The sequence below is a fragment of the Corylus avellana genome, chromosome ca10 (genome assembly GCF_901000735.1).
Source record: "Corylus avellana chromosome ca10, CavTom2PMs-1.0".
In the NCBI taxonomy this organism is placed as follows: Eukaryota; Viridiplantae; Streptophyta; class Magnoliopsida; order Fagales; family Betulaceae; genus Corylus; species Corylus avellana.
Window position 1 is genome coordinate 15,464,830 of NC_081550.1, and position 18,329 is coordinate 15,483,158.

The 18,329-nt window shown below is 38.2% G+C and overlaps 1 protein-coding gene across 2 annotated transcripts; it reads right to left on the minus strand.

The window, feature by feature from the left end:
* Positions 1-613: 613 nt before the first annotated feature.
* Positions 614-3,221, minus strand: LOC132163616 (zinc finger protein JACKDAW-like). Of its 2 annotated transcripts, XM_059573968.1 has the most exons (5): positions 3,089-3,221; positions 2,862-2,954; positions 2,368-2,764; positions 1,271-2,165; positions 614-953 (listed from the first exon to the last, which is right to left on the minus strand). In XM_059573968.1, coding segments are annotated over exons 1-4 (1,374 nt in total). In that variant the 5' UTR covers positions 3,090-3,221; the 3' UTR covers positions 614-953; positions 1,271-1,282. The 2 variants fall into 2 exon arrangements, with proteins under 2 accessions (XP_059429951.1, XP_059429950.1); XM_059573967.1 differs by having other exon boundaries at positions 2,862-3,221.
* Between the last annotated feature and the right edge of the window lie 15,108 nt (positions 3,222-18,329).

The window sequence follows — 18,329 nt, forward strand, 5'->3', positions numbered from 1 at the left end:
TCTCATATATATATATATATATATATATATATATATATGAGAAAATCATAGTTTATCTTCTAACAGTATATATATATATATATAGCCCTTTTATGCATGTATAGTTACGCATGCATGCATTTTTTGATGTAATTACTTGTAATTTTGCTCTGAAATGGACAATAAGGCAATCATTCAAGCTCAATACTTAGCCACACCAAGTTGGCGAAAAAGAAAATGCTGATTTGGTTAGTCACATCACAAAACTGTGCTAATGCTTTATTACTCTTTGAAGGAAAGAAGATACCTCATAGCAAAAAATAATAATAATCCTTTTTTTTTTCTCAATAGCCGACGAAACATTATTAGTTGGGAGGCCAACATCCTATGTTTAGAGATCACATTAGTCTTGTTTATCATGATTGTTAATTATTTTTGAGTAAAAAAGTGGACGTACGTGAGAGCAAATGATTAAAAATCTCAACGTACGTGGATATTGGTGAAACTTTTATTTAAATTTTAAATCCACAGTGGAAAGAGATGTTCACAGGCTCACAGCCGTCACAGTGGGAATGGCAATATGGCAGGCAGCCAGGCAGTGACATACAGAAAAAAGGTCACGGGCATGTAAGTGTTGCACAAATCTTTTTTTATTTTTTATTTTTATTTATTATCAAGATCGGGGGAAAAGATAAAAAAAGAGATTACTACTACATGCATGGAGGGACCCGACGCTCGCCATTTCTGATGCGCAACTTCCTCCTTTTGTTCAGTCTCTTCCAGCATGCAGTGGCCCCCTCTTTCCCTAGACTACTACTCACAAGACCTCTCTCTCTCTCACGAGTTGACTCACAATTGCTTCCATGGAGTTCAACTCAGCATCAACTATCTAATATACTCTCTCTTTATCTGCTATCAAAAACTAGCTAGCTAGTTTCATAATCCATGTTACAACAAGAGCACCGTTTGGATTTCTGTTGCCAAAAAAAAAAAAAAGTTAAATAAGTGCCATCAGTGGCGGATAGAATTTGTATTAGAAGAGGCAGAATTAAAATAATAATTTTTTTAAAATTTTTGAAGGTGCAGAAGAAGGAGGAATAACCGAGTAAGGGTTATGGTCAAGAAAACTAAAAAAATTACCCTTAAAAAAAATTTTCAAAAATTTTTACAGGGGCGGGGCCTTTGCCTGCTCCTTTATATCCGCCTCTGAGTGCGATTCAAGTGTTTTACCAAACGAGTTGTATTAAAAGTAATTTTAAGCTCTTTATTGCAATTTGAGACAGGCTGTTACCTTATGTGGTGCTCATCTTTGATGGCGGCCGTATTGGCGCAAATCCATGGCTGCACCCATTGAAGCAAACTTGGCTAGCTCTTGCTGAAAGAAAGGCCTGCTTGCATCTTCTCCAACACCAAGAAAATCTCTAGTTTCATTTTGACTGGCGTGGAGCCTTCCTGATCCTGATGAAATTACTGCTTTGTCTTGCACAAGCATGTGTTCCAAATCCTTGGTGTTGGCCAAAAATGAGCTCGAGTTTGAACTCATCAACCCATTCAAGTTCTCAGTTTGATTCTGTTGCCTGAAAAATTTCTCAACTTCATCATGACTTCTAGTACTGTTTGATGAGCTCATCAATCTGAAAGAGGAGGCGTTGAATATTGGGTTGCTCCTTGTTGATCCCATTTGGGCTGCTTTCTGCAAAAGTGCTGTGGCTGACATGTGAGCTGCTGCGCCTTGCTGGTGAATATTCTGGTTATTAGAATACAAATTTCCTTCGCTCTCTTCTTCCTCCTTTAATCCTCCTCCCCTTGGCAATGAAGACATAGAGAGATTGGGAGCTCCAAAGGATGCTGCTTCTGGGTACTTGTTTAACCACTGCGCCTGAGAGTGAGAGCTCGATCCAAAAATATTCATGGATGCCGTGGGAGACAATTCAGGCAAGCTCGACAAGTAAGCATTAGAATTATTGGCAATCCCAACTGGGTTGAACTGCGTATTGGCTGCAAATTCTGGTTGAAATGATGAGGAAAATTGGGGGATCATTCCTGGTAGCGTTGGATTGGAAATATTCCCATTAATCAAATCGTTTTTGAAGATTGGATTTGCAGCTGAAACTGATGAACTAAACCTTGCATTTTCTTCAGCCAAAGCATCACAAAAAGCTCTGTGCGTTATGAAGCTATCCTTCCTGTATTACACCCACAAATCTCATTTTAACTTCAGGACTAAAATAACCCTCCAATATAACAGCTAGATATTTAAACCGAAAAGGATTCTCGAATAAATATTTGAAGAGAGCATTAAATGGTTTAACAAGCTAATCAAGTAGAAGAATTTAAAGCAACAAAAATAAAAAATAAAAAAAATAAATAAAAAAGAAAAAGAAAAACCTTGAAAAGAGAGTGCCACAGTCACATTTGTACTCCCTAGTCCCACAAATCTTGCTATGGGCCTTCCAATCTGACTGCACCGCATATTTCTTGGAACACTTCTCACACTTCCACCTCTTCTCGCCGTGCTTTCTGCTGAAGTGTTTTTTTATTCCGGTGAGGTCGCCCAGCGCCCTCGACGGATCGTGGTGGACGCACGTCTTCTCCGGGCAAACGTACACCTTTTTCCGAACTTCCTTGTTTGTCCTTTGCCGAAGCTTCCATGGAAGATTGTGACCGCGCCGGTGAAGCTGCAGGTTCTGGTCCCTCTGAAAACCCTTGTTGCAAATTTCACATATGAACCGATTTGTCGCCATTAGAGATTTTGGTGACATGGCTATGACTTCTGCATCCGGATCTGCTTCATCGAAAACCCCGCTAACTTAAAATGTGTAAAAACTTAACACAAATATTTACAACAAGAGAAAGAGAGAGAGAGATGAAGATATTCTTGCCTGGTGTTCCTGGTAAACTTCTCTTTTTCTTGACAGGATTTGAATTACGATTAGGGTTAGGGTTTGTGTTCGGTTCTTGAACAAACCCTCTCACTGTGGAAGGAACACAAAGCCCACCTTCAGACATCATTAATGAGGTTTCTCCCAAAACCAAGAAAAAAACAAAGAAATTAATCTGAAATCCTCTCTTTTCACTGAAAACAAAGAACCTTGATTACAACTCTTACTTGAAACTTGAAAGGAAAATATCCCAGAGAGCAAATGAAAGCTAGAGAGAATTTTCAATTCTTCTCTCTCTCTCTCTCCTTATCCTACACGGTTTCTCGCAAAGTCGGTCAGCCATAGACTCAGCTGGACCACTGTCTCTATCATTTCATCTATTCATATACGCAATATCTTAAATACTATATATATATATATATATATATAATAAAGGAATTTAAAAATGCTACATTAAGAGAGACCAATAGAGAGGGGTGTCATTTCAGGGAAATCTGCTTTTAACTTTTATTATTTAAGAGAGAAGAGAGAAACAGTAAAAATAAAAAATAAAAGTGTTAAAAAAATCGTATCTAAGTGGGGAAAAGGTAAGGGGATAGAGGAAAGTATCTCACCTTTACAGCCATTGATGAGGTAAAAATGATTACGCTATAATTGTATGAGGACCATGAGGAAACAAGGACGGAAGAGGGGTGGTGCCGTCCGTGAGACCTGACTGGCTAGCTGGGGGACCCACTCAGGACTCTGTCAGTGGCACTCACAATACGAAGACACGAGATGACTCGCACCGCTTCATATGTCGACCATGAAAAATTCTACATATTTCCAATCTCATTTTTTTAAGGGTACTTTTTTAAACGTACAACAAAAAATTATTATTATTTTAATTATTTAATAATAATTTTGTTAAAATTTAAGATTTTGAAATAACAATAAGTATTTTGTACCATTTAATATGAAATAACACTTCAACTTGAAACATAAAAAAATAATAAAATTTTTACGCTAAATAATTTTCAAATGCCTCGTAAACAAAATATATATTGACAAAACCATGGATAAAACCATAAGAGTTATCGTCTTTGTTGGATTTTTAGATTCCGGTGTTGGAAGCTAGGAGGTGGGTGGAGGATTCGGTGGTGGGTGTTGAGCATTGGGTTAGAATAAATGAAAAATGTTTATGAGATTTATTTGAATTAGAAATACTTTGTTTTCATCTAGTATTTTTACCTAATGTATTAAATATCTATTGAAAACTGTGAAATAGAGTTTTACACCATATTGTCATAGAAATTACTTTCTTTTGGAATAACTTATAGATAAGTAATAATTTAATATAATTTATTTAAAATTTAGCGTAAAAATTAAAGGAAAAAAATGTAAAATTAGTTCATGTGATTTACCTGATTTTCAATTAACTCCATGTAGTATCAAAATGAACTCAAACGTCCTTGAGGTATGCCAAAAAAATAATTTAGTCTCTACAATCTAATTATGTTCACTGACTTAACAGATTATGATAACATAAAACGTTAAAGCTAATAAAATTGTGATACTTATCATATTTAAGTAAATGTCACACTAACAGAATCTATTAAATTAATAGACAAAATTTGACTGTAGTGACTAAATTATTTTTTTGACATACCTCAAAAAATTTTGAGTTTATTTTGATATTATATGAAGGTAATTATAAATCAGATAAATCACAAGGATTAATTTCTTATTTTGCTTAAAATTAAAAACAAAAAGTGCATTTCACATTATGAAACCGTGGCTAACAAATATATATTTTTTTCCCACCAGACAACATGCCCAGGAAATTCGCTCTCAATCACATTTCTCTAGAAATTCGCTCCCACGGACCCTATACGGTGGCTGCTGCAACAAGTGGAGAATCTATTCGGAGTTGACTCGGTCGTCTTCTTTATAGGTGGCCGAGTCCTCGAACCAATTTACAAGCATTTGCGTCAACCTAGAAGTGCAATTTGAGTGGGAGTGGGTTTAGTTTTGTGCTAAATACTATCTAAATTAATAGATAATATTTAGTACGTTTTAATTTGTAAGTACATAAGATTAAACGATAGTATAGCAGACAAATACGATATCATTCCCACGAGGATTGATAAATTATGTTTAGAAGTAATTTTCTATCTAATTAATAGTTAAAATTCAATTGTCACGATTGAATTAAAATAAAAAAAATAAAATAAAAGATAAACTAAAACTAAAAAGGATTAGGGTTTTGATATCCACCATTAATCAAACTAGTTAAGATAACAATATGCCAATGTGTTAATTATACCGGTATATCTAATGTTTGTCAACCTAAGGGCATGGGTGTATACTCTTTAAGTTATAAATTTCCCTAAATAATGAATTAGGCATGGATGTATACTCTAATTTTTTTCTTTCTTAAAGGATTTAGCATGGGTGTATACTAAGTTGTTCTTTAAGAAAGCATAAATCTGTGAAAATCGACAAACACACGAGGCCTAGGGCATGGGTTTATTTTTATTAAACCCAGGACTCGGTCATCCAAATTGATTTAACTAACTAATTCATACCACATGAATATGTTGATCAGGCACACACATATGGGGAATTCATGAAAGTAGGAATTAATTAAGTTAAAGACACCAAAATATAATTGTAGCAAGGGCGCCAATATTGCAATCTTAAAAAGATCTAACTAGGGCTTCAAGCTAACAAAAAATAAAATATATACTACATAATAAAAGTAAAAGGTGGAAGAAAAAAAAAACTCAAACTCCTCTTGATTTAGCCTTCAGTTCCTTTCCAGAGCTTGTTCCTCTTTTACCCACACCCATTCTTAGAGGCTAAGAGGTCTATTTATAGGCTTTATAAGTCCTTGTTACACTAGTAAACCTAGGAAATTCGTAGGGTTTTACTCCTATTACAAGTGGGAATTGGAAAACCCTAATATAGAAATACTAGCAGTCTGACCGCACTCTTGATGTGTCTCCTGCGCACGAGTGCGATCGATCGCAACCCGTGGGCGCGTTGTACGCTCGATCGAGCATGGCCGATTCACTACTTGTCTTCTCTAGTAGTGCGCTCGATCGCAGGGAACTTGCGATCGATTCGCAATGTCAGGGGCTCCAACTTTTCCCAATTTCTCTTTTTGTGTTCAAATTTTCCAGATTTACTTCATTTTCTTCCAAAAGTTTATAAAAGCATGGAAAACACATAAAATAAACTAAAATAGTATAAATTAACATACTTAAGGAATTAACACATATAATTTTAAAGACTAAAATATGAATATTTTGGCACTTAACATTTAGTTGAGGACCACTAAATTGAATATAAAGTAATGTTATCAGTAATTCTCATTTGAGAGCAGTTAATAGTATAATTTGAAAGGAAAAATTAGTCTTTACATTAGTACTAATAAAAGAAAATTAAGGACTAATTTTTAATAATATGTTATTTTAATTGTATTACAGTTATATAATAATTTACTAAATATTATAATTTTTTTTTGTTTTGTGTGATAAGGAGAAAAGGTTATAAAGGTAGGTCTTTCCTTATTATTAATCTGGATGTCTTGCTAATTGCTTCCAAATACAAGGTGAAAAACTTAAACTGCCAAATTATCTAAACACCTATTATCACAATATTCAACACATCATATATTTACAATCATAGGGTGGAAGATTTTCCATACATTTTAACCATCGTTTCACTTCATTTCAATTTTTTCTAATTAATTTTTAAACCCACCACTTCAACACAAGTTTTTAACAAGTAATGTTATTTAATAGATTCTTATCAACTCACATACAACTGGATGTCGTGCTAATACAAATAAGCTATTTGATAGAAAATTGTTTTTTTTAAAAAAAAAAAGAAATGGGGTTTCAAGAGTTGATTTTACTATCATGCCATCCAGGTCTATAACAATTTTCCAAAAGTAAATTAAATAATTACTCTCCTCTTCACAGATTGGCCGTGTGCTCCAATCATTATTGATATGATATTTTTGTGTGCAGAAATATCAATAATAAAATTATTATTCGCAATAGAACGAATCATTGTAGGATAAGACTATATTGAGGGTGTCAAAGCTCAAGAACTACGCTGGCATTGTTATTAAGTTATTTAGGATTAATTCTAACTTAATTTAAAGAAAATTGATTTGTTTTTAATTTATAAAACTAAGTACATAAAAGTAAAGGCCAAAGTAGATTGTAATGAGAGAAAGAATAGGGGGTTGATTTCACCACTAACCGCATAACAATGATCAATAGCTTAACCTCTAGATGCAGTACGGTTCGTCTTCCTTAGGTATCAACTATCAAATCTCTTAATGAGTTACACACAATCAAGGGATAAGCATAACTCATATTCGGTTAGTACGAATCATCTACACAAATTACACTAATCTAGTGTATAGCCAAATTCGTCTTCCCTAGGCATACCCTATCAAATCCTCTTTATCATGTGTCAATTAAAACTGTTGTATAACAATCATTCATATAATCACAGAAACTACTTAAGTTCAATAAAGATAAAAAGTTTTCTAAGACAAGAGAAGAATTTCATAATGGTTTAATATAAACTTTAAAATCAAATCTCTAAGTTATACAACCATCATGCATATAGAAAAATCATAAATTAAAATACAATCAAACCATTGTTACTTGGAAATAGCTACATTAACACTCTATTACAAAATTAGTTGCTCATGGTGGTGCTGGGATGGCCTTCAACCATGATCATCTTCTCTTCAGCTCTTCAAGCTTCTAAGAAGATCTTTATATGAACTTTCTATCTAAAACCAATCACCCCGTTTCTCTTCCAGTTTATGATCTATTTATAGGGTTTAAAATAAACCCTACGAGCCCTTGGAGTCCTAGAAACGCTGGATTTCGGTCCTCTAGTCGAATTAGTAGACCTAGGCTTGTTTCCATATCAATTATGCATTTTTATCCAGCAAGTCAACACGGGTGCACTCAAGCTTAAGGAATGGTGCACTTGAGCGCACTCGTGCTCGAGCCTAGTGGAGGAGGCACTTGAGCCTAAGTGATGTAGATAGGAGTGCTCAGGATTACATGAAGACCTGAGCAGATGTGAATGTGGAGGGGTTTCAAAGAATCAAGACTAGATCACAAACGCGCTAGGAAGCTAAAGCCCGTCCGGACAGAGCAAGCATCAGTCTGGACGCCCCTAATCCAGGGAGCTTCGTCTAGTTCGTCTACCGCAAGTCTGAATGAGGTCAACCCGAGAGTCTTTGTCTGGAGCTCGTCTGCAACCTCGTCCGGATAGAGTCCAACCAGAGAGTCCTTGTCTGGGGTTCGTCTGCCGCAAGTCCGGCCCCTATGTTATTTTCTGCAATTTACTATTTTTTTTTCCTTTGCCCATCCGAACAGCCTTATGTCTTGTCCAGACGGCCAACGTAGTTGTAGCGTAAATGGACTTTAATTATGTTCCCTTCTAGGTTTAAGACTCTTGGGGCTATAAATACATGCTTATAACCCTAAGAACGTGGCTTTTGATTAATATATGGTTTTCTTCAATAAGAATACTCAGAGTTGAGTTTCTTTTTGTTTTTTCTTGCATCTATTGTTTTAAGAAGATTTCTTTGATTCGTTGATAGTCTCACGATCATAGAAGTATTTATCCTTTCTATTTGCTGTTAATTCTTGTTCATCACGATCCTAAACTGCATTAGTTGGTATTAGAGCCGAAGTTTCTTTCCATGGCGCCGCCAATCAGAAGGGGAAGGGACAACCGATTTGCAAACTTGGAAGACGTGTATGATCGCAAAGAGACAGTTCAGGGAGAACAAGCGGCGGCATGTTCGCAACTCATAGAGGAGACAATTGCGGAGTTGAAGGAGCAATTTGTAGCCTTCAATACCCGAGTGCCCAATCCGGGTGGTCATCGCAAGCATCGTCATCAACCCTCATCGCCCGGCTGGGAAGAGGAAGACGCATAAGGTACGGAGGATGAAGACAAGAACCCTGTTGTAGGGCGCGGAGCACACGGGTGTCAACCCCATGTGCAAGCCCATGCTAATTGGTGGGAGAGCGATTTCAAACGCGATATTCTAGAATTTCAAGGGCGTCTCCAACCCGAAGAATTTTTGGATTGGGTAGTGGCAGTTGGAGAAATTCTTGATTTCAAGGGGGTGTCCAAGGATCGACGAGTTTCTTTGGTCACAACTAAGTGCCGGGGAAGAGCAGAGGCATGGTGATAGCAATTGAAGTAGTGGAGGGAGCGGCAGGGAAAGAGAAAGATCAACAGGTGGGAGAAACTATTGAAACACATGCGGTCGGCCTTCTTACCTTACAACTATACCTGAACCATGTACCAACGGCTGCAGAATTCAAGCCAAGGTTCGAAGTCCGTGGATGAATACACAAAAGAATTTTACAAGTGCTTGACACATGTTGACCTAGCTGAGACCGAAGATCAACTAGTGCCCCGAGACATTGGGGATTTACGACAGCAAATTCAGGATTCTTTAAACTTCTTTGATCCACATAAAGGGTTGGAGGCCCATCAAAGGGTGTTATTGCTAGAAAAGACAACCTCATAAGGGCCTTTTGGCCTATTTGGCCGTGGAATCGGGGGAAGCACGAACCGATCAAGTGGGCCATTCATGGCTCGAAGCACCACTCAAACCCCAAACCAAAGTAGAGTTCCAACTACACCGGGAGTGCCTAGCGGAGTTGGAGCAACTAATGGGCCGAAGTGCTTTCGATGTGGCGAACCGGGCCACCAGATGGCGGATTGCCACAAAGGGGAGAAATATGGCAAGGGTCTACTGACTCGGGAGAGGGCATTGTTGAGCAAGGAGAAGAGGAGGAACAAGAGGCAAATTTCAACAAATATGGTGGGGTCGACGAAGAATTTGTTACCGAGGATGACAGCCTTCTATTGATGGTTAGGAGGGTATGTTTTACATCCCAAAAGGTGGAGGGTGACGATGGGAAGTGGCACAATCTCTTCCACACGATATGCACTATTGAGGGCAAGGGATGCAAGCTTGTCATTGATGGGGGCAGTTGTGAGAACGTAGTGGCGGAAGAAGCAGTCCGGAAGTTGGCCCTTGAGACGGAGAAACACCCTACACCGTATTGCTTAGAGTGGCTCAAGAAATGAAACTAGGTAATAGTATCTAAACGTTGCCTTGTAAATTTTTTCATTGGAACCAAGTATAAAGATAAGACATGGTGTGACATGGTGGCCATGGATGCATGCCACTTATTACTCTAGAGACCATGGCAGTATGATAGGAATACTCATCACGACGGAAGGAAGAACACCTATAGCTTTTTGGTCGACAATGTGAAACTCACTCTCCTACCTAATCTGAGAGATGGACCCAAACCATCTAAAGGGGCAGGTCAAACTCTGTTAGCTAAGCATGAGTTCATTAAGGAGATGCTATACTCTAATTGTGTGTATCTACTATTGGGCAAGAAGAGCAATTCCACGTAGGTGGTGCATGAAGCGATTAAGGGTTTGTTGGAGGATTTTTCCGATGTGTTCCTAGTAGAATTACTTGAGGAGCTACCACCTCTTCACTACATTCAACACCAAATTGACTTGGTGCCCAGTTCTAGTCATCCCAACTGACCACACTACCGCATGAGCCCCAAGGAGCATGAAGAGTTGAGGAGACAAATAGAGGAATTACTTGCCAAGGGGCATATCCGAGAGAGCTTGAGCCCATGTGCATTTCCAGCCTTGCTTACACCTAAGAATGATAGAACTTGGAGGATGTGTGTGGATAGCCGAGCCATCAATAAAATTACAATGAGGTACAGATTTCCCATCCCACGATTAGAAGATTTATTGGACCAACTGAGTGGAGCAACGATGTTCACAAAACTGGATTTGAAGAGTGGATACCATCAGATTCGGGTCTGGGTTAATGATGAGTGGAAGACCACATTCAAAATGCGAGAGGGACTCTACGAATGGTTGGTGATGCCGATCAGGTTATCAAATGCTACTAACACCTTTATGAGGGTTATGAATCAGGCGTTCCGCCATTCATCAGAAAGTTTGTTGTCGTCTACCTTGACGACATCCTTATATGTAGCTCTCACCATGAGGCACACATTCAACACATAAGGGAGGTACTACTTCTATTGCATAGGGAGAAGTTTTATGCGGCACCAGCCAAGTGTTCTTTCATGACCGGCTGAGTTCTTTTCCTTGGTTATGTGGTGTCCAAAGAGGGGTTATCGGTGGATGAGTCAAAGGTAGCGGCGGTCCGAGATTGTCCTCTTCCTACTATGCTCTATGAGGTACACAGTTTCCATGGGTTGGTCTCTTTTTATCGGTGCTTTATTCATAATTTCAGCACCATCTTGGCACTGATTACGGAGTGTATGAAGCCGAAAAAATTCTCGTGGAGTGATGCAGCCACTACCGCCTTCGAGTTGATTAAGCTCAAATTGACCACAACTCCACTACTAGTCCTCCCAGATTTTGATCTACCTTCTGAATTGCATTGTGATACATCCAAGATAGGCATTGGAGCGGTACTTAGCCAAGAGGGCAAGCTGGTAGCCTATTTCAGTGAGAAATTGAAGAGCGCACAACTCAACTACAACACCTATGATATTGAGTTCTATGCATTGGTGCAACCACTGAAACATTGGAGCTCATACCTTGCTTACAATGACTTTATCTTGTACTCAGACCACGAGGCATTGAAGTACCTTAATAGTCAAGATAATTTGTCTGTCGGCATGCTAAATGGGCCTCATTTGTACAACAATTCTCCTTTACAATCAAGCACAAATCGGGCGTATTGAACAAAGTGGCTGACGCCCTCAGTCAGAAGACCACATTACTGATCACCATGAACTCGGAGGTAATTGGTTTTGAATTTTTAAAAGATTCTTTATCTATTGATCCCTTTTTGGTCCTCTTGTGGAGGTGTCATCTGGCGTGCCGGGCGACTTCGGGCTGTATAATGGGTTCCTATTCAAAGGTTCTCAACTATGCATTCCCGAGGGCAGTTTGCGATTGAAGATTCTCTAGGAACGACATAATGAAGGTCACATGGGGCGAGATAAAACACTACAACTAGTGGTAGAGCAATTCTATTGGCCAAGCATGCGGAAAGAAGTGGACAGACTTGTGAAGAGCTGCAGAGTATGTCAAATGTCCAAGGGATCGGCTACTAATGCCGGGTTGTATATGCCCATTCCTATCCTAGAGGGGCCATGGACCAATGTGAGCATAGAATTCGTGTTGGGCTTACCGAGGACCCAAAATGGTAATGACTTCATCTTTGTGGTTGTAGATAGATTCTCTAAGATGGTGCATTTCATTGCTTGCAAGAAGACCGTCGATGTGGTGAATGTGGCTGAGTTGTATTTCCGGGAGGTTTACTGTAACACCCCGGAAATTAATTAACTTGTAATGAATTCAACGGTTCATCTCCTAGCCTTATCCCTCGCAGAACAAGACTCATGGACCCCTGCTCCTCAAAACAGAGGATACTAAACAGCGGAAACAAAAAAGATTCTATAAACATGAATCATTACAACTAGAGCATATACCAAGGAACATCAAAGTAGCTAAAATCATACTATACACATCATCGTTACAAGGGATCTATGCTACACCTTAATATGCAAGCGTGTATAAAAGTTCTAAATCTACAACGTAACCTATAAGTACTAGTTACCATGAGTACCCGCCTAAGCTTGCAATAAGTCCTCAAGCATCTCCCGAGTTGAATCCTTCACAATAACTTGATGCTTCACGGTATCCATCTTCTGCTAAGCTATCTATAACAACATAGTTGCACATATGGAGAAAAAAGGAAAATAATACAAGAGTAAGTCCGACGACTTAGTGAGTATAAATGCACATGACATACCCGTCATTAAATAATGAACTCAATTGTTTATAAAGCACATGCAACATTATGAGATGACAGTTTATCTTGAATGTGATACAGATACAATATATGCTTATAATCATGACTAACAGTAATAGTCCAATTGTATGGTCTACCCGTGATATTACCCCTTTCTCAGCAAAAGACCTGTAATACAACACCGTTGCCCCAAATATTGTACGCTACCGTCCATCCCATTAGTGGCACAACCGAGTCCGACCTCGGGTGGCCCACACCACTAATGATGTCCATCCTATAGTGACCATCCATTAGGGAATGGCTACGTCTGGTCACGAAACCATTGGATCCAAAGCCCACACACACACACATTTGACCATAAAATTAACAAGTATAGTAAGCCTATGGTCATTATCCCGTACGTACTGGTGTACCATGTCATACGATACAATTAGTCTTATCAGTCTTTTACATGCATAATTTTACCAGCCCCATTGTTATTTTATTAATCAACACACGTTTTCACAAGAGAGAGGTAACAGTAGTTCCAAAATGTATTTCATGAAAGTTGTAAAATATGCATGTTTGATATATATATAAAATAGACGTGCAATGCAGGAAAAATAATAAGAAGCATCCATGTGAGTTTGTACTCACCCGGGTCGTAAGGCTCCTCCATAAAATTTCCTTGAGGCTCCATAACCTTGAATACCGAGAAAAGACCTATCATTAGTTCTAAATACAACTAAAACGAACCTACACACATGAAAATGGAGGCTACCAGACTACTGGCCAAGGTGGCGTTCCTGGAAAAATTCCTGACCAAACGTCCGGGTCCATGGCCGTACGTCTTCCCAGAAGGCTCGTACATTCGGTGTCGTGATTGTACCTCCACTCAAAGAGTTTCAAGTAGAACCTCATTTGGTTCAACCATCCTCTTATCCTCCCAAACTGGTTCTAAAGCTACCAAAATGATTCCTAGGACCTCCTTTCCCAAAACAACACTTCCATGCAAAAGGAAATATGTCCAACAAGAATTAAACGCTAATCCATGCTTAAACCAAGATTAGGGGCAACAACATAACTAGAAGCTACAAACTACCAACTAAGCTAACTATGAAAGCAGCATAACGACTAAGGAACAAACTAAGTTTAGAAGAAATATGCCTTGTGTCATTCTAATAGGAATTTCAGTGAATTTTGAGATTTGGAGACATTTACATATTGGAAAGATTTGAAAGCCTCATAATTTTGTGCTAATTCACTTTACACTGTTTTCAAACTTGTGATATTTTAGCATGTCCTTTGTAAGTAATTGCACTTTGAGATTCCAATTCATTGTGAAGATGGAGTTCATCTTTTTAAGCTTGCTAATGAATAAAAATCATGATCTTGAAGTGATACTTGAATTTTTGGGATGACATGAACTGTGCATGATGTTTGTGGGTAACATTTCTGGAAAAGAAGGATCGATTGCAGACATGCGATCAAGCGCACACGAGCTGCGATCGAGCGCACCCGTGCGCAGGAGGCATTCCAAGTGGTGGCTACAATGTCCCTATTTCCATATTAGGGTTTTTCAAACTCCAAATTGTAATAGGACTGAAACCCTGCGAAAACCCTAGGGTTTCCTACTTTTCCAAGGACTTCTAAAGCCTATAAATAGACTCCTAAACCTTTAGAATAGGAAGGCTTGGAGAAGGGAGAAGAATAGGAGCTCTCAAGTTCAAGTCTCAGGTTTATTCTTTCCTTTCTTTTATTTTATGAAGATGTTTAACATCAACTCTATGTGAAGCTAATTTACTTAGTTGGGCTAGATTGAAGCCCTAGTTATGTTAAATTAATATTTCAATATTGGCGCCTTGTGATGATCATGTTGTGCTATTTAACTTGATTAATACCTGCTTACATGAATTCCTCATATGTGTATGCCTGATCAACATGTGCATGTGGTATGAACTTGTTAGTTAGATCAATTTGGATGGCCGAGTCCTGGGTTTAACTTAAGTAACAAAAGAATCCACACCGCGATTCTTGGGTTAATCAACATGGGGAACCGGGAGTATACACCCATGCCCTAGGCCCTGTGTGTTTGTCGATTTCCATAGAACATATGCTTTTTTAAAGAACAACTTAGTATATACCATGCTAAATCCTTTAGGAAAGAAAAGAGTTAGAGTATACACCCATGCCTAACTCATTGCTTAGGGAAATCAATAGCTTAAGGAGTTAGAGTTTAACCCTTAGATTGTCAAACATTACATATGCATAACTTGATCAAAGCATTGGCATATTGATATACTAGTTTAACATAATTAGTAGTGGATATCAAAGCCCTACCCTTTGTTATCATCACATCAACAATCAATCTTTAACTTGCTTTTGCTTAAGGAATCTATTTTTAAACATAAATTCAGCAATCCTCGTAGGAATGATCCTGTACTTGCATCCTATACTACCATGTTGACCTTGTGCACTTGCAGGTAAAACGTACAATTATTTACCTATAAATTTAGGTATATTTTTGCACAACATTAAGCCAATGACTCCCGAACCAAATGACTTTAGGGAATTACGTGTACAAACACCACTAAAGACTTACTAACTCATGTCAAAAAGGCTACGAAGCTAAATTAGCCATATTATTAACCAAGCCAAACTTTTCACCTTTTGACGCAAACACTCACTGCTTAATGAGGCAAGAGGTCATGTTACTTAATAACAAGCTCACAGAGTCACAGTTGATCATTATATATATATATATGCCCGAAAAATTATGCCAATGTTATTCATCCACTAAGTTTCCTAAGTAAATTAGAGATATTGAGAACAAAAATGATTGATTTTGGCACCTAACATACTATATGCTAATGTGCTCGTGGTCAATCAAATATAAACAAGTAACATCATATTATGCCAAAAAGTACGTAAAAAGATTTTAATATACAAGTCAAATGATTATATGTTCACAATTTCAAGCTTAATAATGAAATGCAAATCATAATTCAAGTTTTAACCACATTATTAGGGATAACATGTTTTTCCAGATCCCCAAACTTAAATCACACATTGTTTCCAATGTGTGGATTGACTAAAATAGACCAATACCATGAGTATAGGAATACCTGAATGAGAAACACCGGGGCATAACTCATACCCCCAAACTTAGATGGCACAACAGCTATCTTGAAAATCACACTGATACTCCAAAATAACGTAAACATGCATATCAAAAAGTACATTGTTGTTAGCTAGCATATAAAACCCAAATGATAAAAGGAACAACAACAATCAGTAGATAATGCAAAACAAGTACTACTATAAGGTGATTAAAGTGGTGGAAAATGTGGTGCCGAAGATGATGTGCCCAAAGTAGGTGGAAGGCGCGCTAGAATGGACCGCAGCAGTTCATGAGTCTTAATGGTGTCCTCTCGGACCTCTCGACGATGATCAGCCAACTCAAAGTGTAAGTGGTCCAACTCGTCACGGAGGTACACACACTCGAAGATGCCTATAGTAACAGGCTCCTTCTCCTCATTCTCTGCCATGGCATCCTCCTCCATATCAGCAGCTATATCATCGGCTGCTACTTCATCGGCTCTTAGGGGCATATGTGAGTAACTCTAGTTCTACTACTGCAATCTAAACTGGGGAATGTCGATCAGTATGGAATCTGTGGTGGTGCAGTCAACACCCTTCATCTGAAGCAGCTTAGTGATGAGAAAAGGGAATGGGAGTGCCCATAATTCTACAACTTTGATGCTTTTGCTACTCGTCCCGTCCCAGTACTTGTGAATCTGCCCCCATATAAGGGCTGGAATGGAGAACCAATAGCCTTTCTGGAAGGCGTAGAGAGCAGACAAAAAGGGCCCTGTCTTTGAGTCTTGTGTCCCAAGGGGCACACATTCTTCTATAGCACAGTGTCCACGAACCAAAGACGCGGAGGCAACAAAGATTTTCTTGTGCAATTGCGATGAGCACTGGTGAAGCACCCCTCAGCATCAATGAACTCCGGTGGGCACTCATGATGGCACTCGAGAGCAAGTGTGATGTCCTCAACAGTCACCTCTATGTCAACCCCATCTAGGGAAAATGAAAGAACCTCCGGCTGCTCCGAATCATACGAGAGATTATGGTAGAACAACAATGATTAAATATTACATTTTCATACTTTTTAAAAAAAAACGAGGTCAACAAATATTAAATTTCACATCTTTTTATTTGTAAACGAAGTCATACAGGCTTTTTTACTATCGTCATTTAGTCTAAACAACGTCAATAATTAAATTCACGTTGTTTACACACACACACACAAATAATAAAAAAAAGACATGAATATCTTATTAAAATTCGTGTGGCTAAGGATTTTTCCAAAACCACGCTCAATCTCTCTCTCTCTTTGAAGCAGCCGACCTACCTCGGCGTTGTTGCCCACCTCGAACCCACCAACCACGAACCATTGCCACACCATTGCCCACTTCAAGCACATAGTTTGGTACACTATAATTTCTATTAAAATTGTATTGTATGCGACTTATGCGTACTAAATATTTCATGAGATAAATACAAAATCAGTTTATGTGGTTGACATAAATTACGAATTGTTTCATGTCGTATCAAAATGAACTCAGAGGTCCTTGAAATATGCCAAAAAAATAATTTAGTCTGTGGAGTCAAATTCCGTTAAAACATTTAATGGATTCAGTTAGATACCATAGTAGTGCCATTAAAATGGTGACATGTATCACTCTTAATAAAAAAATATATAAAACTAAAAAGAACTAAAAAAATTAATTAAAAAAAAAAACAAAAATAATTAAAAAAGGAAATGGGTGGCCTACAAGTCACCCTTAACAACCTCTAAGTGGCTCACGGGCTACCCCAGAGGTCGTCGGGATTGACGGGCTTGACGGCTAGCCACAAGCCACTTAGAGGTGGTTGGGGGTGGCTCGTAGGACCCTAGCAGATCTAGGGGCCACCCACGCCTTTGGGGTGGCTCATAGGGTACCCCCCAAAAGGGTGGGTGATTAAGCCGTTACCTTTTATTTTTTTATTTTTTTTTATTTTTATTAGGGTGACATATGTCACTATTGTATTGGCACTAACATGGCACCTAATTGAATCCCTCAAATATTTTAATGGAATTTGACTATATGGACTAAATTATTTTTTTGGCATATCCCAAGAAGTTCTGAGTTCACTTTGATACGACATTGATCAATTTGTAATTTAGGCCAACCATAAGGACTGATTTTGCATTTATCACATATTTCATTCACTAATTTATAGGGGTTCTCACAATAATAATGGTCTAAGACAAGCTTACTCTACCAAGCACCATCCTCTATTTCCAGCAGTCAGGGAAGAGATTAATGTGTCTTTTAAGGCACATGCCAAATCTCTAGGGTTTCTAATTAATCTAGGTTATCTCAATGTCACTACAATCACTATGATCAATAAAATTTTAGGGTAAAGTCCACATACTCTCCTCCCCAAACTACTAAGACATTGTCAATGTTCACCCAATGATGAAATTACCACCCTTAGTAAAATAAAAACAAAAAATACTAAAACATTTAGAAAAAACCTGAAACTAAAAAAGAAAATCTAAA

Bases quoted from the DNA above. Each gene is read 5' to 3' on its own strand.
- LOC132163616 (XM_059573967.1), bottom strand. From the start codon at position 2,991: ATGATGTCTGAAGGTGGGCTTTGTGTTCCTTCCACAGTGAGAGGGTTT. The intron at 2,765-2,861 runs GCAAGAATATCT...TCGATGAAGCAG, and splicing joins AAGTTTACCAGGAACACCAG to ATCCGGATGCAGAAGTCATA. The intron at 2,166-2,367 runs GTTTTTCTTTTT...GGTGTAATACAG, and splicing joins TGTGGCACTCTCTTTTCAAG to GAAGGATAGCTTCATAACGC.